The 20,975-nt window shown below is 41.5% G+C and overlaps 3 protein-coding genes across 4 annotated transcripts; 1 reads left to right on the top strand and 2 right to left on the bottom strand.

The window, feature by feature from the left end:
• Positions 1-702: 702 nt before the first annotated feature.
• Positions 703-10,235, bottom strand: LOC148403969 (LON peptidase N-terminal domain and RING finger protein 3-like). Of its 2 annotated transcripts, none has more exons than XM_088371594.1 (12): positions 9,470-10,235; positions 6,516-6,634; positions 6,286-6,426; positions 5,904-6,020; positions 5,316-5,526; positions 5,162-5,246; positions 4,970-5,084; positions 4,765-4,886; positions 4,202-4,360; positions 3,954-4,116; positions 3,727-3,876; positions 703-3,544 (listed from the first exon to the last, which is right to left on the bottom strand). In XM_088371594.1, the coding sequence occupies exons 1-12, from the start codon at positions 10,218-10,220 to the stop codon at positions 3,362-3,364; spliced, it is 2,316 nt and encodes a 771-aa protein (XP_088227720.1). In that variant the 5' UTR covers positions 10,221-10,235; the 3' UTR covers positions 703-3,361. The 2 variants fall into 2 exon arrangements, with proteins under 2 accessions (XP_088227720.1, XP_088227728.1); XM_088371602.1 differs by having other exon boundaries at positions 6,304-6,426.
• A 1,746-nt stretch (positions 10,236-11,981) lies between these two features.
• On the bottom strand, positions 11,982-14,581 carry commd5 (COMM domain containing 5). Its single transcript, XM_088371625.1, has 7 exons — positions 14,374-14,581; positions 14,099-14,259; positions 13,856-13,884; positions 13,738-13,788; positions 13,163-13,258; positions 13,013-13,088; positions 11,982-12,680 (listed from the first exon to the last, which is right to left on the bottom strand). The coding sequence occupies exons 1-7, from the start codon at positions 14,492-14,494 to the stop codon at positions 12,579-12,581; spliced, it is 636 nt and encodes a 211-aa protein (XP_088227751.1). The 5' UTR covers positions 14,495-14,581; the 3' UTR covers positions 11,982-12,578.
• On the top strand, positions 14,564-18,219 carry fam199x (family with sequence similarity 199, X-linked). The gene is made up of 8 exons (XM_088371614.1): positions 14,564-14,704; positions 15,356-15,562; positions 16,088-16,307; positions 16,553-16,711; positions 16,794-16,955; positions 17,056-17,239; positions 17,424-17,527; positions 17,611-18,219. The coding sequence occupies exons 2-8, from the start codon at positions 15,369-15,371 to the stop codon at positions 17,782-17,784; spliced, it is 1,197 nt and encodes a 398-aa protein (XP_088227740.1). The 5' UTR covers positions 14,564-14,704; positions 15,356-15,368; the 3' UTR covers positions 17,785-18,219.
• The last annotated feature ends 2,756 nt before the right edge of the window (positions 18,220-20,975 follow it).

The following is a 20,975-nucleotide window of genomic DNA, read 5'->3' as shown; positions in this document are numbered from 1 at the left end:
GGGGTGTGGTATGCTACTTGATCAATTCGTGATTTACTCCTTTATGTGAAATGTCATCACTCGACAAGCTATGTTGATGTACTGTAAAGATTGCTCTGGATGTGAGATTGTGGTGCAGTTGTGCTGCTTGGTGTTTTTGAGAATGTTGACCTTGGCATTGACTGGTTGCTTTTAATAGCAAGTCAAGAGGGCTTGGAAAGTCTACAATATAGTCAAAACTCTTGAGACACATAATCAAATTAATGACTCAGGGGTTAGGCTTGACTCTTTATCGTACTTTCAATTCAAGATTTTGGAAAATTTTAAAGTTAGATTCCTGATTCACCCATTCTAGACCGTCAGCGCGACAGGCATGCCACATTGAAAGGGAACGAGAGGAGACGCTTAGATTTGCAAGGTTTGAAGTCGGCTTCGATTACTCTCACAGCAGCGCAAACTTCCCTCTCTCTGAACCGATGACCTGGGTTATTCTTCCAAATCACCAACAAAAAAAAACTATTTCCTTGAATCCATCATTATTAGATTCATTTCAAAATGTCATTTTAAATTGCAGGTTAAACTTCCTTCTATTCCTGAAATTAGACAACAGCGAGGTTATATGTGAATAATTGAAAGTAATGATGCAAGCGGTAATGTGAACTGTTCCTATTTTGGAAGCTTGGCCAAGCTTTCAAAACGCAAACAAAGGAAACGTCACACACATTGTGCAAGAGGAACATGTCTTATTTTTCTTTCCAAACAATGAGGCCTTGTCTCCATTTTTTTTAAAGCTAACATTGCATTCTAAATTTTCCATCACATATACAAACAACGTCACATCAGCTTATTTCATAGTTGCAATTTCTAAAACATAACATTCAAGATCATGATACATTTGGAATCAGAATCAGCTGTAATGCTTCTATACAAGCAAACCATGAATAAGAGATTTTCATTTGTATTGCTTGCTGTTGTTATGCACATGTTGAGATGTTTCATGGAAAATTACCAGTTTGACAGTACGACATATATGAAGTGTCCACTTTCCTTGACAGTCAGACAAATGCAAAATATTCTTAAACAAAAGGAAGCAGCAAACAGTTTAAGCCTCACCGTGTTCAACGGTTTTTGTGCAGTAAACTTTATTGAACCAGTTTCAATGGAAGCATTATTACTTATAAATGTGCTTATATTTGACTTAAACATAAAAAAAAAGCTACATATAGCTTCTTAGCTTATTTTAACATTCATTTAAAAAATAAATAAAAACAAGGGCAATATAAACCTCTTACTTGGTCACTATCCACCTGTATTTTTGCAGTGTATGAAAAACTATGAAAGGTTACTAGTTATGTTTTAGAGCAGCTAGTTTTAGTTACTCTCATCAAACAAATCTGCTCCTTGATTGAAGCAAATTTTTATTTTTGTCTATTTCTTGATTTTGGGGGTGATTGCATTGCGACATGCCAGACGATCAACATTAATACAATACAAAATATTGGATTCAGTGTTCAGAACAGGATGTATCAAAAATTTAAAACACATCAAAAATAGTTTAAAATGATTTTAACACAATTTAATGAACCCCCCAAATTCTGCACCCAACATTACACCGCATTCCAGTTTCAACATAAGAGGAAGAAGTCCAACTTAAGGCACTAGAACTGCTGTTAATGGAAGATCATTTTAGTTAGACAAAAACACCTCTCAATATTCTCTTTTTAGGCAAATAAAACATGGGCTACATTTTTCCGGTCATTCTTTACACATGTAAATGGTTGAAATATCAATTAGTTCACAAATGTCTTTCCAATCTTTCTACACACCAAGTGTAATACATTTGACGGAAAGCATTTCCCTTTTGGGCCCAACATAATTATTATATTTGCAGAATTATGAAAGCAAATATTCCAAACATGTTGACTTCAATATCACTTTCTACCCTTTGTCTCCATAACTAATCCCAACAATGTCGTTGTGGGGAAAACCAAACATTAGAGAAGCAGCTACTGACATACAAAATGAGGTGATTGATAAATGTGACATCTGTGTACTATTGCATATCTGATCATGAGATCCTGTGAAATAATTTCACGGACAGAACCTAAATAACAAACTCTTAATAAAACTTAATTTAAACAAATTTAAAGGCAAAGCTCTCTACTGTCTTAAAACAAAACAACAATCAACAAGGCATCACCATTTTCAACAAAGTGTATTTGTGGAATAGCCAACGTCATAATTAAAAATCACAATGGAAGTTATTCTCCCTAATTAGGGTGGAAGTACCAAACAAATCAACACTGATCTAAATAATTGTACATCAATGTGAGCTTTTTATTTATTTATTTTAATTCAGGGCTTTCTCCCTTCTATTGGTACAGCGTGCAAAATGGCTGCCATTTGTAGGTGTCAAATAGAAAAATAATCCTGCGGAAAATGAGCATCTTTCAACAAATGTAAACAAAGTCACTGCTTGCATAAATAATGGAAAAAAATAAATAATGGAGAAAAAGCAAAATGCCACACATAAAAAGAGCAAAACAGTCAAAGTCCCCCTACAAACAGCACACCTTTTTATTGTGTGTGCTACTAATGGGTGTTGTTTCTCTGTGTGAATTTTCAATTAAGTCAATATTTTCTCAATCATAATTCACATAATTTCTGTGAGTGCATTTGCACCCAAAGGTATATGTTTGGTCTCTCACAGAATTCATAAGTACACTTAGATACATAGAGTGCTTCTCAAATGTAATCGACCACCACCCGATATTTTTTTTTTTTCTTTCCTCATTCTTGTTCAAAATTGTAAAATATGGAAAACAGACAGAAAACCTTTCACAACAGGTAGTCTAATAAATGCATGAAGCAGCACTGTGCGTATATCCAGTATATACGTATCGGTCTTTTTGTTTACTCTAAAGCTGTTGGCTAGGCAACTCACTCTGAGGAAGAATGTCAAACGTATTTTTTTTTTTCCATTTTGTTCTATTACCTCACATTAGAAGCACAGAGAAGTATGAAAACAAAGGAGTGCCATGCACAATAAGGCCAACGTACATTGACTTCCATGCCCTCGGTTCGTATGTTGTGCGCATTAGCGTTGTGTAAAGTGTTACAAAGAAAGGTGATAATCCTTACTCATAACCAAGCGTTTAGATTCTGGCTTGAAGTCGAAAGGACGAAACAAAGAGGGTTGCTTTGGGTGCAAAAAGCCCTGGGGTGAATCAATAAATGGAAGTTGAATATAACGTGATTGAGTGTTCCGTAGATTGTGCGACAACATGGAAAGTGCCGTCGCAAAAACAGAAATGCTCAAAAGGAAGAAGACTTCTTGTCGGAGTCTTGAGGCAGATTGCAGGGGCGGGTGGGTCGGGCGAGATTATGAACGCTGGCCCGCGACTTGTCCCCGATTTCGGTTGCGGGACATGAAGAGGAGAACTTTGCGGATGCCGCTCAAGCGGCTTTTCAGGGATGTGATGGCGAGGAAAGGCAGCTGTGCTCGGCCCTCTAATGGAAGTACAGCAAGTAACCACCAACACCATGATGGACCATTCGGATTGGCCTAAAGGCGGGGAGAAAGACGAGTTGGATTAGGGTTGCAAAAGAATGCCATCACCTTTGTTTTTGTCCCACTTTACTGAAGCGGCTGCATATCGCTACATTTATTCAAAACTTCAACTTGCTGTAGGATACGTCAATTCCAAAGTCTTTCGATCTGCAATATGCGGTGAGAGTCTTACACACCTGAAGTTCGGAGTCTTTCTCGGGTATGGGTCCAAAGTGGCCTTCAATGCGTTCCTTCTGCTCTGTTTTCAGGGAGTTGACCCAGACGAGAGCTTGGTCATACACCGTGTCATGTAAAGACTGCAGCTCCCCCACTGCCAAGCCCTCCACCTACAAGGGATTCATCAATTCATTCTCCAGCCCTTCAAAACTCTCAACTCATGCGCTTTGGTTGCCCTCCGGCTGACCTTGACATCTTCCAGGTACTCAATGTCAGCTGTGTTGTATCCATCCCTCTCACGATGCTGGATGACTTTAAACCTCCGCCTGCCGATGGTGTCGACGACGGAGCGCCCGTCGGAAAAGAACGTCACGTCACGAATCTCCAGCAGGCATCCGTAGTCTGCAAACCTAGAAAGCGGGCAGAAGGTGGAGGAAGAGGGTTTAATATTGAATTCTCTGGGTACGTACACGGAAAGCCTGACGGGACACCCACCCTTTGAGGTCATCCGCCAGACACATGCCAAAGCAGTTGGTTCCCGTTTCCATGCATCGGCGAATCATCAGTCGGTAGCAGGGCTCAAAGATATGCAGAGGACACGGCACGGTGGGGAAGGCCATGGTGCACACGAAAATAGGCACGTTCTTGTTGAGGCTGGAGAGAGAGTGAGGCAAAGAGGCACAGGTGTTGAGCGCCTATTTGACATTTTTTCAATTTCAAAGTTTGGCTTAAAATAGATTTTCTTGGATCCGGCCGCTGGCTGGGGATACTTGACACTCGTCAGGTGTGACGCGTATCTAAGAGGTCAGTGTGTCATCTCGACAGAGGGACAGTAGGTCAAACCTCAGCTCAGGTTATATCAGTCCAAGAGCAAGGGCGTGGTTAAGACAAAGGCAAGTAGTCATAAATACCCGTCTGTCCCTAAAGGGGAAAAGCTACTTAAATCCAGACCTTGAGGATCTCATGAACAAATCTTGAGCATTATAAAGACATGAAAGGGGAAGCTGCGGGAGTATAACAAATGGTATGTCAACGGAGAGGAAGTTGTAAAGACGTACTTGGAAAGCTCAGCCATCTCCTCGATGTGAATTTTCTGTCTCTCCATGAGCTCATTCGGAAGATACCTCGCTATGAGGCTTTCCATCAACGTGGTCTTGCAGTATTGTCTTTGGACGAGGTACTGTGGAGCGATGGAGATAGATAGTAAGACGCAAGGACGGACGGCGAGAGAGAAGAGTTTGAAAGGACATGAGGCTCGCATACTTCTGACAGCTCTTCTTTGCAAAGTGGACACTTTGGGTTGTGGTCCAGACATCTCTTGAGACACTGGAGACAGAAGGTGTGACCGCAAGGTGTCGTCACCGGCTCGTAGAGTAATCTGGGTACAAAACTGTCCTTTAGAATGTTTTGGACGGATCCAAATGCAAGTGAGCCTGGATGTAACGAGCACCTCACCTCATGCACAGAGAACATTCCAGATCGGTTGGGTCCAAAAGATTCCCAACTGCAGGACTTAACAGATGGTCCCCCTCTGCTGACTCTAAAAGAAGAGACACAAGTTCAGCAATCGATTTATTAGAAAAGCAAGTTTATGAGCGAGTGTGCTCACCAGACTTCAATCTTTTTTTAGCATCACTCTTCCCCTCTGCTCCATGCTCGTCCTCGCATTCCTCCTTTGCGATTCTTCGCTTCCGCTTGTTTAGAACATGGTCCATCTTCCCGTCCTCCTGAACTGTGACCTCACTGCCATCCATTCTGCCGGCCGCAGGAGTAGCAGGAGCCACTCTCGACTCCGATGACAGCGGGACTGGGCCGAGGAGCTGAGAAGGTGAAGGCATCGTTACACAATGGGTTCTATTTGAATTGATGGGGAAGTGAGGAGTGTGTCCTTGAAGTTTTTGGGCGCGTCTCCAATTGGCCACTTCATAGCACAGTTACTATTTCGCCACATCAACACTCTAGTAAGCAACTAGTGTGGTGCATTTTAAAGGCGTGCTGCTTTGATTGGCTAGAACTGAAGTCAGCTGTGACCACTCCCACAGCGGTGCAACCCTCCCTCTTGCGGATGCTTGGGCCTACGCTCATCTGTGAAATTACCAAGATCGAATCTAACCTGCCTCCACCCAAACACTGCACCAGATTCACACCAGTCAATAAACAGCAGCTCTCAAACTACACTTGCAAATTGTTCTCTTACCTGAGAGGCTCCACTGATGCGATTCTTCACGCGCCCTCGAGAGGATAGCATCTTGGGGAAGTCTGAGATGTGTTCAGGCGCCTGATCCGTCACTGGAGCCAAGAGGTCACTAAGAAGCTGAGGGAGTAATCACAAAATAAGACTCAAGTATTCAGTTGTAGAGTGTTGAATAATTAGCGTGTCGGGTTAGTTGTGGTCAGGTGGTGACTTCCCGCAAGAAAAAAATTTCGACAAAATGTCTATTTTTGAGATTGTAGTTTACAAATGTGCTGTTTCAAATGATTGAAAGCAACCCCATTAAAAGGAACACCTTTGATCTGAGCGTGGTCATAAAATAAATGAAATGAACGACTAACTCTTGTCCAAAACAAAGTGCGAATACCTTGTGAGCTTCGACTACCTTGTTAGCTTCATTCCTGGCCAGTCGACAGTCGGGCTCTATAGAAAGACACAGCAGGTACTCTCTCAGCGCTTCCTCAGTCCTCCCCAGTGACATCAGAGCCTGTGCCTTACGAACATGTCCCTTGAAGTATAAGGAAGTCATGTTAGGATTTGATCAGGAATTAATTCATAAAAAAAAAAGATAAAAGCTTTTACTATTTGGTAGTGTACCTTTGACCACAAAGGCATGAGTCTGCAAGCCATCTCAGCATCACTCAGTGCCTTTTCGTAGTGTTTAAGACTGGAGTGGATCTGGGAGCGGTTACTGAACAGTATGTGGTCCGTGGGAGCTGAGGAGTACAATAAACAAAAAAAAGTTTTAGTATTCAATAAAAATAAATTAAGTGGTATGTTTTAATGGCTTGTCCTGCCTTGCCAAATGTGTGAAAATACAAATGAATACAAAAATAATCAATTTTCTTAGGTGCAGAACTAAATTCTAATCATTATCAACTGGAATATTTATTATTGATAAAGTATTCAGAATAGAAATCTGTGGTAAAAGTCTACCATCTTAATGCATCTTTCGTCTACCGGCATAAAAAAAAAAGCAATTTCAAAATATAACTGCCGAATGTTTAAACTGGAGCTTAAATATGTAATATCCAATTGCATCTCCAAAAAAGGGTGCTCTGGGGTTATTAGGTTATGTGAAAGAATGACTATTTCGAATGGATTACGTTGCCACATTACAAAACGCCTGCCTTACAAAACCATGCAGAACTTCAAGGTCACCCACATTCTATGTTTCATAACTACTAAAACTTATGCAAATGTCACATTTTGCCTAAAGATGTGCACAGCCATGGGATACACGTAGCTAAATTTGAACGAAAAACATGAGAAGAGCAAAAAACAGCCTTTGTACAGAATGAAACCAATTGTGAATGTGACTATACACAAGAAGCACACACTAAGCAGCATTTCACACACAAATTTCCCATAAACATGCACTGATTCTTTCCGCAAGACATCGAAGTGACTTGCCCGAGGGCTTGCCCCGACTTCACACACAACTGTTAAATGCTTCAGCACAAAATGGATTCCATGTGACCTTAATCTAGATCAAAAACACCTTCCATGCATTGTGATTTTAACGTTGAGGAGTGTTAGGGCTATTCAAAGCGAGAATTCTGTGAAATGTACTTTGATATGTGTCATCTAGGACAGATTAAAGTCCAAAGTTATTGAAGTCGAGACGAGCATAATCATCGATTAGCCTGATAATTGACTTTTGATAAGTGAAGTATGAAATACAAAGATGAACTATAGAAAGTGCTCTGTCTTTTTGATTGTAAAGAGGATCACCTCATTTCTAACATTGAACTAGTTACTAGTTACTAGTATTTGTTGTCCTTTGAGAGACATTTGCCTTTGTACAGTATTTGTTAATTTTTTACTGAAAAGACCAGTCAGGAGGAATTCCATACAAATAACTGAGCCTGTGGACAACACAGTCAACATGAGTGCAACAGAAAATGATCGTATCTCATTTATTTGGCCTGAAAATGATCTATTTAGCACAAAAATATATCTGTTCAACTATTTATTAGGGATGTTCGAAACCACTTTTTTTTCCACATTCATATCAGTATGCGTACTTGAGTACTTCCCAAATACCCCGCTACCAAGTATCGATACCAGTATTGATACACAACATCTCAACACAATGATAGATAATTGTGGACAAGGATCTTTCTGTCTTTCTGATGCACATGATGATCTAACAATATGCCAGTGCAGCATCAACTACTGGCAAGAAAGACTTACTTAGTTTTGTTTTAAGCATCGTGGCTGTTTTTTTGGCAATCCTCACGAGTACAGCTGATATTTAGTATCTGTACTCACCCATCCTTATTATTCATGCCAGCGACATAGAGTGACAGGCGAAACAAGTCAATAATATTGCATTTGATGGTCAAGGGCACATAATCACAATTTTTGCAACATTTTTGTTAGATATGAACAACGGCAAATGCCGTTCCTCAAAGCCAGGCCAATGTCTTTACATTAATCTTGTGGTTGTATCAGTCAGTCTGGATGCCCGTTTTAGAAACTAACTTGGCCTACTGAGCATTCCTAGCGATGGCCTGCAATAATACCCTTGACCTACATTTGTGTCATTCTCCCATTACACAACGATCGAGCCCAGTGGGCGGTGACGCGCTTACGCAATGTTTGGCCCACTGGCCTAGCCAACCGTAAGCTTGTTATCCAACACGTGGAGAAATGGTCTTGTCTTGTCAACACACGCGCACGCAAAATAGTGTTTTTTTCTCTTTACACACAATGGAGAGTTGCAGCACACACATTAGGACAAGACATGCTTGGCATGTTGCAGTGCATTTCTTTGCAATCTGTAAGTATGATACCAGTCTGCAAGAAGTACATGTTTCATGGATTTATTTATCCCGTGTCTCGATAAGCTTAAGAAGTCCATTGTTTCATGAAACATGAAAAGTCGAAGGGATAAAGTTACCTATTTTTTGCACTGTTATTCTAATCTATGATTGACTAACTTATGTTTATGAAGCACTGGATGGATGGTAGAGTTTGAAGTTGTCATAGTGAATATTTTACAGATGGCAAATGACTGTTTAGTTAGTGAGCACGAATTGAAGAAGAAAAAGAAACAGTATGTATAACAAATCCAGGGCTGAAACCAAGGATTAATTGTCGATTATTTTGGCAATAAATCGTCAAATGAAGAACAAACATTTCTAAATTTAAAAAAGCCTTTTTTAAAACAAAAAACACGACATTATTTCGAAGTGACAGTGCAGAAAATGGCCAAACAAACTGATTAAGATTCAGTTACTGGTTTTGTAACACGTAATAATGTTGATCATTGTTTGTGAACCCCGCCTACATGAGGATAAGCGTTTCCGAAAATGAAAGGATGAATTTGATCATCAATTTTCTGCCGATTCATTTATTAATCTATTAACCTATGAATAAATCCGACATTGTTTATTATGATGTGTTGCTTGTGTTTGTTCAAAAATAAACGAGAAGTGGGTCTTGAAAAATATTATCGCTCATGAAATCACAATCGCGATTTGATCATTTGTGGAAATGGCTCAGCCCCAGTGCGCACAAGTTGGTCAAAACCCCTCAAGACTTACATATCATGATAGCTTGGTTGTATTTCTCCAGAGCCGCTTCCACCTTCTTTCCCGAGTAGAGGCCGTTGCCTTCTCGCCTCAGCTGACCAGCACGGTACACCCTCGGGAACCATTTGGCCAGCAGGTTGCTGAGGACCACGTTGACCCTGTAGCTATGGACTGCAACTCGGGAGCTCAGCTTGCATTCCTTACAAACCACCTCCTTCTCGTTCTTGTCTCCCTTCTCCAAACACTTTTTACAGAAGCAGTGTCCGCACGCCAAAGTGACGGGCTCATACAGCGAGCTCAGACATATCCGGCACGAGATGTCTTCGCAACCTGTGGCTCCAACCTCCGCGTCCTCTCCTCGGTCACCCTCCCTGTCCAGCCTAGTGATGGAGGTCAGATAGTCGACGAGGTTGCCCAGGTGCGCGGGTCTCAGTTTGTCCATCTCCGCGGCTTGCCGGTAAGCCACGACAGCCTCGGTGAATTTCCCCCCGAAAGCGAGCGCGTCGGCCCGCCTCACGGTCAGATCCTGTCGGCTCTCTCCGTCCCTCAGAGCCGCAAGCTGGCACTCGTAAATATCCGCGGCCAGATCGAAGTTTTTCGCCCGGAAAGCTTCCGCGGCTAGCTGCAGCATGCTTTCGCTCTCTGTCCCCATGGCGACCAGCTTGTTGGAGGAGCTCATGTGCGTGGAGCATCCCCGCTCACGTAACGTGTGAATGTTCACGAACAAGCAGCGATGAGTGACTCCACGCACCACGCGTCTCATTCAACAGCGCAACACAAGAGGGAGGGGCGCTTACGTAAAAGTTGTGTCACGTGATATTAGTCAGACGCTCTCATTGGGCGAGCACGGGAGAAAAAATGGTTACAAAACAATTGACCATGTAACACTTTGGTAACGGGGAGTGACTGTGTGGTGCAGCAGCCGCTCTGACCTGCATTCTACACTCACTAGACGCATCGGGTCAAACATATAACAAGGTCCTCCAACAGCCCAAATGCATTTACATGTCTAATATATAGATTTACCTCTTTGCGTCACAAGCCTCGTAATATTTTACCCCAAAACAAAACAGTACTGGACGACATTAGTCCAAAACGTAGCTCATTTCAATTGAGGTCAGTTGAAAGTCCATTTACTCAGTGAACCCATGAACTCAAGTTGTTCTTATCAAGTTATTCATAGCTGGAGCATCGGGTTTTCAAGTAAACATTTTGCGGTTTTAAGTGGATTAAACTAAACAAACCAAGCCAACAAATCTTCATTTGATGCAAATTAAATCAAGTGTTCATGTTAGGTTCTTTCAACCATCCATTCTTGAGTATAGTGCTCTTACTTTTGTTTAGTCTTGAAGTGGTCCGTTAAAATGTCCCATTTATAGATCAAATCCTTCAGAAAATCAGAAAAGGTGCTACAGCAGAGAGGAGGGCTTGCTTATTTTTTTTATAATTGATTAATCTGTTACTTAATAGATGAAACCGATTATTATTGATAATAATAAAGTTCAACTCCTAGATTCAAAACGGAACGTTCTTTCAAATTGAATGAGCTCAAACGTTTTGTTTTGGTTTAACACATTCATTTGAATCCAAGCCAATGCCAGTCCACAGCCTGGACTAAAAAACAATGGCTTATCTGTGTCAGGAAAGGCAGCAACATGTTCTAATAACCTTGACTTATGAATTCAGTTTGTTCCATGACCTAGCTCATAACATAAATTTGTTGATATCATCTAACCCAGTGCTTCTCAATGATTTTCTGTTATGCGCCTTCCAGCAAGACGAAAATATTTCATGTCCTCCCAACTCTCCTCAGTGACCATAAATAGTATCATTTGTCTATGAAATGGTAATAAGTACACCTCTGCACATCGTAATTAACATGTTCCCTGGAGTCACACGCACCCCTCCTAGCATCGCACCACACCTCCCCACCATTTGAGAAGCACTACCAAAAATGCATGATTTTGAAATGTGGAAATCTTTGCATTTACTGTACATGAGCAAAACAAGTATGACTTAGCATTCTGTCATTCCATGGACGGCGGATGTTTTTGGTAAGAAAGTCAGGTAGTAGTCCCTAACATGAACTTTAGTCAGTCATTACGCAAGTAGTACTTGCATAACAAAAACATAAATTTGTCTAAAATATTGTTTGTGCAATGTGTTCGACATCATTTGACCGATAGTCATAACTATTTACAATGAAGACATTTTGTAGTGCTATTTAATGTCACCTTAAAAGACTGCAACAAGATTGCGGTGAAGGGATTTTCTCCCAAATGGTTGCGAATGCTTCCACCTTATCAGCATCACCTCGTGCCAGCTGGCATTTCCCCAACAAAGTTGTTTGTTAATCTGGAAACTGTGCGTGATTATGTGTTAGATTGATCGGCGCCCGTGTCCATCGTAACGGAGCGCACAATATAGGTCGGCTGGTCTAGCCTGTGAACTCAATCCCTTCCATAGACATTCAGGCAGACATAGACTTGCAGCAGACACAGTTAGACACGAGTACTTCTACAAATGAGGACACAAATGACTCAATTTATTCAAGAACATAGAAGCCAATGCTGAGGGGAACTTTTATATTTTCAGCATTATGCACCTAATCAGCCCAGTGGTACAAAAGGTAACACGCTTTTCATTAAGAATTTATTTTAGTGCAGAAATGAAGGATAACACGAGACAAACGTTTAAATTGTAGCCCCGCCAGAGGTCTTCCACAATAACATTATCTCACAACGTAATGTGTTACGTTGATCGACTGCAAATTATTAATAAAATTAATGATTTTGTTGTCATTCATCTTACAGTGAATGAAATATGGTTTAACGGATCGTAATTTTTGTTAACATTTGGCATACAAAATAGTTTGTTGTTTTGAGTCATGATGAAGCAAAATCAGAAAGTCATGCTCCTGTTCATACTTTGACTCGAATTTTTGTTTCGGCTTTGGTTATGCAGACTGGGCCATAGGACACCGGTGTGCACCATCATCAATCAATCATGTAAAGGTTTCTTTTTTTTTTCTCCAAAATTGCAAAGGTAAAGACCAAGTGAAAAATAAAAAAAGGAGCATTTTTTTATTATCACTGTATTGTCATCGATTGTGGAACGTTTATCAGTCCTGAATCCTGAGGATGCTCCTCTTTTCCAGATCATTCATTTCTTTGAGGATCAGAGCCACATTGTAGCGCAGCTCCTGGAATTTAGCTGGTGGCACCTGCACGGGAAAACAATAACATGTCACGTGAGAAGTCACTTCCTGCTGTTGTTCTGTAATCTGGTTGAATAACACTTTCACAGCGGCAGTCGCCTCTCTCTGGCCTCTTACTCAATTCATTCATCAGCCACCAACCATCGTTGGAGTGCGGCGCCCCCTATTGGCCAAAGTATTTTCCTCACTAACAGAATGCTTGGTCAATTTAAATTGATGATTTGTCTCTCTAAAGCACACAAAGAAATGGCTAATACATTTTTTACTACAAAACACCTTTTAGCACTGCATTACACTGCTAATGCCCAAATTCCAGCTCAAATTAACACTAATCGTACCTCAAATTGGTGAAAACTTCCATCCGACAGTTTTAGGTGCATCAGGACAGACGGCTGCAGTGCTCTGGCCAACGAGCTGTGTGCATATAAGTGTCAAATTTACTCACCAAGACCCAGAGCAAAAAAAAATTATGCATTTTTTTAGTTTACCTTGTAGAAATGGCAACATCCACTCTCCATTTAAATTCTTCTATTGTAGGCAGATGGGGATCCCTCTGAGAAGTTGCAGCTTCGAGAGCTGCGCGGCTGCAGTTGATCAGGTGCGTGGTACCATAAAAAAGATCATGTTAGATTTATTAAAAATAACACTAACATGTGTGCTGTAAACCGAGGCTTAGGTTGTCACAGAGTTTTCTAATGTGAGAACGACCCACCACAACTGAAAACTGGAGGGGCCCCCCTGAGAGCCCAGACCACAAAATTATGCATAATCTGTGGACAGAGGCACAATCAAATCTAGGCATACCTCCCCGCTTTGTGTGTTGTCTCTCAAGGGTTTGCCCTTGGCCCAATTCTATTCATTTTGTACATGCTCCCTGTGAGTCATGTCATTAGCTCTTCATTAGTAGGCTGATGACACAATGTTTTACAAAGAACCAAAATCTCTGAGCACTCACTGCAACCCCAGCAACATCCCTAATATATTTTTTTCATTATTATTGGTAGGTGACAGGCACTACAATATCATATAGGAGGCACCAAAAGACTGAATTGTCAATACACACCGATTTTCGAAGACCACGCTGCAGAAATCTGTGATGAAGTCTTCTGATACCCTGGTGTCAAGAAAAAAATCCGTGAAAGCAGAATCAATGCATGAGGTTATCAGTTATTGATACTTGCCTTAGTTCTCGAAGATCTTCTTTAAAGGCCTGCAAAGGAACACAAGCATTTTAAGACAATTGCCTTTTTGGTGCAATTCACCAATTTGATACACAATACTGCCGACCTCAAATCATCAATTAAAAGAGCAACTTACGGAAACAATATTACAGTAACACTATTCATAGGTCACGCTATTAACATACAACATCATTGTGGATTTGTTTTTGAAGGTCAACGATTTATTTCAAGTGATAAGCTTACCTCCTGTTTAAGTAACGACTGCGGTATGCGAATCGCCTCCGATAACAATCTGTACATTCCAGCTACAATGTGACTGAGCTTATCCTGTGGAAAAGCACTGTTCTCTGCTATTGACTTCATTGTGTCTCTGCAGTCTTTTCCTTCCAAGGCATTCACCACAGCTGAAAATACAGAATGGACGTTTAAAACACATAATTTCACTGCATACCGAATAGAGATGTTAGGAAATTGGTAATACACTTCCTCCAATCGAATTACTACTAACCAGCACATACCCTTCAGTAATTTTCGAAACATCTCCTGCTCCACATCCTTTAGGTTTTTTGACATCGACTCAATTTCAGGTGGTATTCGGCCACCCAGAAAGCTGGTGTCCTTTACTTGTGTCAACGACATTCCTAAATGTTCTCTAAACTGTTATAGAAGTCAGGACAGTCATGTTTTGTTTTAGAGTTGGCGACAACTTCCGGTTTGCGTCACGTGATTTCGTTCTCGCCGTAGTAAATCCCGCGATGTTTTCATTCTCGCGTGGACGGCTGAATTCGTTGGTGGGGAGGATTTGCAAATGGAGGTCGCGCATAGAGCTTAGATTTTGAACAACAAAAGGTTGGTTCTTTTTCTCTCATTATTTACCCATATCGATGTATTTTGTATTGAATGTTTCTAAGGATGCTTAATTTAGTAAAGTCACTTTAGTGTCTTTTGAATTTTTTTGTCAACGCCCCGTTGGCACTTAGCAATGTAATAAAAGCAAGCTAACCATTATGGCTAGCACTGCCGTACGACATTACGTTATGAGTTACTAATAAAACCAATAACTTGCCGATAATTATACTATCGAAAATATTTTGTCGTTCTATTACATTCCCTGCATTGCAGCAGTTTTGCCCTGTGTTTTAATGGACGATAAAATGATGACGTCAAAACAACAAGTAATACATTTAAATTGTAAAAGCGGTCCTATAAAATCTTTAAAGCTACTTTGGGTGGGACAATTAATAGAAGAAAATGTTTACGTTTACCGTATTTTACTGTGATTCGGCCGAATGGGCCATTATGGTGTAGTTTTTCATGTGGTTGTATTTGTATAATCGAGTTGGATGCATATTGGACCAAAACTTAATGCAACTTATTCACGTCTACTTTTATAGTATTTAATGACTATCAATATTGTCTCAGGTACATTCAGACTCATTTATGCTTAATGCAACTCCTACTCTTAGTTGTAGTATTTAATGACTACTAATATTTTCTCAGGTACATTTACACCATGTCAGATTCTCTGTATGAGAAGTTTCTGGCCCCAGAGGAGTATGAGAAGTTTCTGGCCCCAGAAGAGCCTTTCCCCCTCCTCTCCCAAAGAGCCAACCTCAGCGATGTGGGGACCCTGGACGTGAGTGATTTCAGCTGTCAGCTTTCCTCCTGTCACAGGACAGACCCACTACGCCGCTTCCACGGCAACAGGCGAGTGCAATATTGTCAAGGAAACTTTGTGGAAATAGTTTGCCCCGAAGAAAGTCATTTTAACAATGAACAAGACAGTTTAATTCCTCTGTCTGCATGAATCAGTATGGCCCCCCGACTCCTCTCCCAACAAAGACACTAGCGCAAATCTTTTTAAACTGTATTAATTGGTTATCAAAATCGTCATGTTCTTTGTTAAATGTAGAGTGTAGAAAAATGTCAAATTTAGAATCGATTAAGTTTGTTTTTTGTCGTATAAGAATGCCTTTGTTGTCACTGTAACAAGTAACACAAAATTGATGGTACATTCTCTCGAGTACTGTATAAACGTAAATCCCACAGCTATAAGAATAAAGGACAGGCATTGTGAATAAATTGCATTTTATATAAATGGACGACCCTCTGTATTCCCATTCGTAGCCTTATAAATGTGCATCTGCATTTAATTTGTAGTGTACTTTCTTTTGCCAGTCCAGTTCCGAATACTTGACACCTGAATTGATGCCTGGACTTACTGCTCTCCAGGTGGAATCTCACTTCCTGCGGCACAAGCGTGGCCAGCTCGGAGTGCAGCGAGGAGCTCTTCTCGTCGGTGTCTGTCGGCGACCAGGACGACTGCTACTCCCTGCTAGATGACCAAGAGCTGGCGTCCCTGGATCTATTTCCCGAGGGCAGTGTTTGCAGTGACGTCTCTTCCTCCATCAGCACCTATTGGGACTGGTCTGATAGCGAGTTTGATTGGCAGGTGGGTTTGTGATACAAATGCTTTTCCAATCCTTTTTCACGAAGCTATTTCAAGGTTTTTGTTCAGCCCCACAAAGAAACATACATTGGTGCTGATTTAGATTATAAAGACCAATCCACTCAACATGGAAAGTTATTACCACCATCTGCAGTGCCTTTTTTTTTTTTTTTTTTAATGTATAATTCATTCATTCATTCATTGTTTCTCCTAAGAGGAAGTACTCACATTCTTGACCCGTCTTCCAGCTGCCGGGGAGTGACATCACTAGCAACAGCGATGTCTTGTCCGACATCATCCCGAGTATTCCCAATTCACCTTGCTTGGTTCCCAAGAGGAAGCCAAAGGCCCACCCACACCGGAACCTGGATGAGCTGCCATGGAGCGCCATGACCAATGATGAACAAGTAATGCCAATGAAAGCTGGCAGATAAATGAACGTATTGGGACAACCGCAAGCGGCATGCTGACACCCGCTTTGTCTTTCAGGTAGAATACATCGAGTACCTGAGTCGTAAGGTCAGCACAGAGATGGGCCTGCGAGAGCAACTGGACATCATCAAGATCATCGACCCCTGTGCTCAAATCTCCCCCACGGACAGCGAGTTCATCATCGAGCTCAACTGTCTTACTGATGAGAAACTCAAGCAGGTGAGCCATCTCCATTAAAAAAAAAAAAAATCTCTACATTGCTATTAGGGCGTAGAGAATGAGCGAACGATTCTGAGGTGTATGCGTGCGCCGTCCCCAGGTACGTAACTACATCAGAGAGCATGGCCCAAGGCAGAGGGCCAGCAGCACCAGGGAGAGTTGGAAGAGGAGCAGCCACAGCAGCGCCAGCGCAGGCGGCGTCAGCGGCGCCAGCAGCAGTAATGCCAGCATGGTCAGCTCGACCAGCTCTTCCACCAATTCCACCGCGTCCAACTCTGTCGCAGGTACAGAAGCCATTGCGTCATGACTCCCTGCGGTTTGTCTCATGTTTCAGTTTGAGTTTTTAAAACCACTTCAATTTTTCAAAAAAAGAAACACTGTGCTTTGCATGGGAAGTGGAACACACACAACACAAAACAATTCAGAGGCCGAGGTTCACAATTGGACAATCTCTGTCATGTCCTTCAGGGGGGACCGCTTCAGCATGCAGCGGAAGCAGCGCCACTAACATAAGCCGAGCCCACAGCGACGGCAATCTTTCTAGCGCTGCAGAGCGGATCAGAGACTCTAAAGTAAGACAGCTTTTTCTTTTAATATCCCCGGCCCCTAATGTATTTTGCGCAGCGTCTCAAGTAACCTCCCCGCCTCTCGTTAGAAACGTTCGAAGCAACGCAAGCTCCAGCAGAAGGCCCTGCGCAAGCGTCAGCTAAAGGAGCAGCGTCAGGCCCGCAAGGAGCGCCTGAGCGGTCTGTTCCTCAACGAGGAGGTGCTGTCACTGCGGGTGACCGAGGAGGACAACCACGGTGATGACCTGGACATACTCATGTGACACCAGTGAAGGAATCAGTGCTGCCTCTAATGCCCGCTCTTGCCACCGCATGCTTAGTTCAGGCACCACCGTTTGATTTGCTGTTGTGGAGAGCTTCTAGTAGTTAACGTGATCACTTTGACACTTAAGCTTTGACTACTCCTTATTAAAGCACCCACAAAACATTTTGGATATTGGGCCTACCAAAGATTTATCAGGGTGAAACTAAAACCTTCACTTAAAGTTACTGAGCAAAATTCACAGCAGGTGTTTGATCCACGTATTGACCGATAAATTGTTTTGAATTTTGCCGTTCAGCCCCATGCTCCAGTACACCAAATTCTGCAGTGAGGATGATCCGTATTACCAACTACGCCAACTACTGCCAAGCAGGACTTATTTGATGTAATATATATTGGTTTGCCTTAAGCTAATATTGGTAGCTTAGACAAGAACTTGTTTCCCTTCGAAAAAGTACAGTTGGACATTAAGAGATGCTCAAATAAAACTCACTGGTAAATATTCGCGTTATTTTAGGTTCATTCTGAAGTTTCACCCCAACAGCTCAACATTACTACATTGTTGTGAGTAATGTACAACATATTTAATATTGACTACTGTGGTAGTCTTAAAGCTTGGACATTATAGAAGCAAAATTTAGCTGCGCTAAACTATCTTGCTGCTAACTAGGACTTCAGGCAGAAGGACTGAAGCGGACCAAGGTGAACTGCGCTGTCCTTCTCACTTGCGGTTCCATTACGCTGTCGAGGCTTTAGAGGGAGCACTGAAACACACTGCATGTAAAAGCCGGCACCTCCTCAATATGAGTCAGTAAACTTCAGCTTTGTTCCTTTTCCAACCCAGCCGTTAACCAAATGTACGTGTGCTGTATATAACTGCATAGCTTAGCGCCAGCGGTAAAGGTTTAATTCAATGTTTCCCACCTTTCTTTGTATGTATTTCTGCCACTATTGAAATGTATCAATATTTTAATAACATCTAAACTCGTTTTGTGTTTGTTTGGTTGGTTTAATCCTGTTTTTCCCCTGATAGCACTCAGAATGTAATTTAGCCATGCACAGATGAATGAAAGACTTGACAGTCCAGCTGGAAATCTTACGGTAGATCGTGGTTATGTACTGTACAGTGCCGCCATGGTTTCTGAATTTTAACATCAAACTAATAACACCTTTGAATGATCTTTGATGGCATTTTAAGTGACAACCGGTTTGTGCTCTCCATCTTTACTCTGATGCGTTGAACCACTCGAACCACAGCCTTGAAATTTGATGATGTACTCTAGCTGTGGTGCTCATTTCTCCGGTATTGTTTTTTAATTGCAGCAATTCTTTTCAAAGCAGTTCTATGTATTCTGATGTGTTAAGTAGTCAAATTCTATTTTGGGAAAAAAAAGATAATTTTGAAAAATAAAAAGTAACAGTGCAATCAAATGAAATTCTGTAAATAATGTTTGCTGATTATAACATTAAAATGTTTGAAAACGAAAAAAAGTCTGCATTTGTTTTAGCGAACTTTTTATTTGCTCACGAGACACAATGAGAATGTCCAGCAGTTTGCTTAGCCAGGGGTTAGGGTACTCTGTAGCTGCAGTTAGTGTTGGCTCGTGAGTGAACGATTCGGTTTAAAAGACCGAATCTTTTCAGTGAACGAATCACTTCTTAAACTGATTCGTTCCTTTTTCAGTTCATATGAATTCAACCAGTAGGTGTCGGTAATGCGCATTGAAGCTGGTGCCATCTTGCCATAAAACAAAACGAAGAAGAAAATGACGTATTTTTCAATCAATTTCACATTAGATTGCTGGTTTGAAATTTAATTTTATTATTATTATTTTAATAAACATTTATGTTCAAACTTGTCTGGTGTTTTATTCCTTGTTTTAATTTTTTTGGGGCATGAAAACATAAAAATCTGACATTTGGCTTTATATGACAATATGTGTTTTACCTTGTGTAATATGTGTTGGTGTCCCCCCAAATAAAGAGCAAGTAGCCAGATACACATTCTTGACACATACAAAAAATGCATAAAGTTATTAGGTACACCTGAAAATGGCCTAATAGAGTGTCTGAGTGGCGTCACAGATCAACCAGCCAATCAGGAGGTGGGGGTGAGGGCGGGTGTAGTACTTTTCACTTTCACTTAAGCTTTGGCCATGATTTTTCCCTAATGAAGTGGCCTGTTATTAGGTACACCTGAAAATGGCGGTGTACCTAATAGAGTCTCCGAGTGATGTCACAGATCAAACAGCCAATCAGAAAGTGGGGGTGAGGGCGGGTGTGGCACTTTTCACTGAAACCAGGGGTGTCGACCTCCGGTCCTCGAGGGGCCGCGTTCCAATATGTTTTACGAGTTACCCTCGTTAAACACACCTGCGTGAAAAGATTTTGGTCACTTTCGTGTTCTGCAGGAGCTAAAACTTTTCACGCAGGTGCACTTAACGAGGGAATCTTGGAAAACATGTTGGAATGCGGCCCCAAGGACTAGAGCTTGACACCTGTGACCTTTGACCATGATATTTCCCTAATAAAGTGGCCTGTTATTGGGTACACTTGAAAATGGCGGTGTACCTAATGGAGTGTCCAAGTGATCAAACAGTCAATCAGAAAGTGGGGGTGAGGGAGGGTGTGGCACTTTTCACTGAAACCAGGGGTGTCGACCTCCAGTCCTCGAGGGGCCGCGTTCCAATATGTTTTCCAAGTTACCCTCGTTAAACACACCTGAGTGAAAAGATCAGCTCATTTTCGTGTTCTGCAGGAGCCTAACTTTTGACACAGGTGCACTTAATGAGGGACTCTTGGAAAACATGTTGGAATGCGGCCCGAGGACTGGCGTTTGACACCTGTGACCTTTGACCATGATATTTCCCTAATGAACTGGCCTGTTATTAGGTACACCTGAAAATGGCGGTGTCAGTCACAGAATAAGATGTTTCTTACTGATGCAGCAAAGAACATAGTACATATAAACCTGCCCCAAACTGCAGGCCTGCATGGTCCTAAAATCCACCACAGTATGGTACATATATTTGGCCAGTGGACATCTTTTTTGTTTATTTTTTTTTTAATCGCATTTATGATTTTATAATTAAATTGAGAAAACAAATTCACTATTAATTTCGGTCTCTTTTTTTGTATTACGATCCGTTATTTTGAAAAATAAACCCACCAGAAACAGGAAGTGATTAGAAA

The sequence above is a fragment of the Syngnathus floridae genome, chromosome 1, assembly GCF_059516105.1.
Source record: "Syngnathus floridae isolate MCC-2025c chromosome 1, RoL_Sflo_1.0, whole genome shotgun sequence".
In the NCBI taxonomy this organism is placed as follows: Eukaryota; Metazoa; Chordata; class Actinopteri; order Syngnathiformes; family Syngnathidae; genus Syngnathus; species Syngnathus floridae.
The sequence above is the reverse complement of the archived record's forward strand: the minus strand, read 5'-3'. Positions and strand labels throughout refer to the sequence as shown.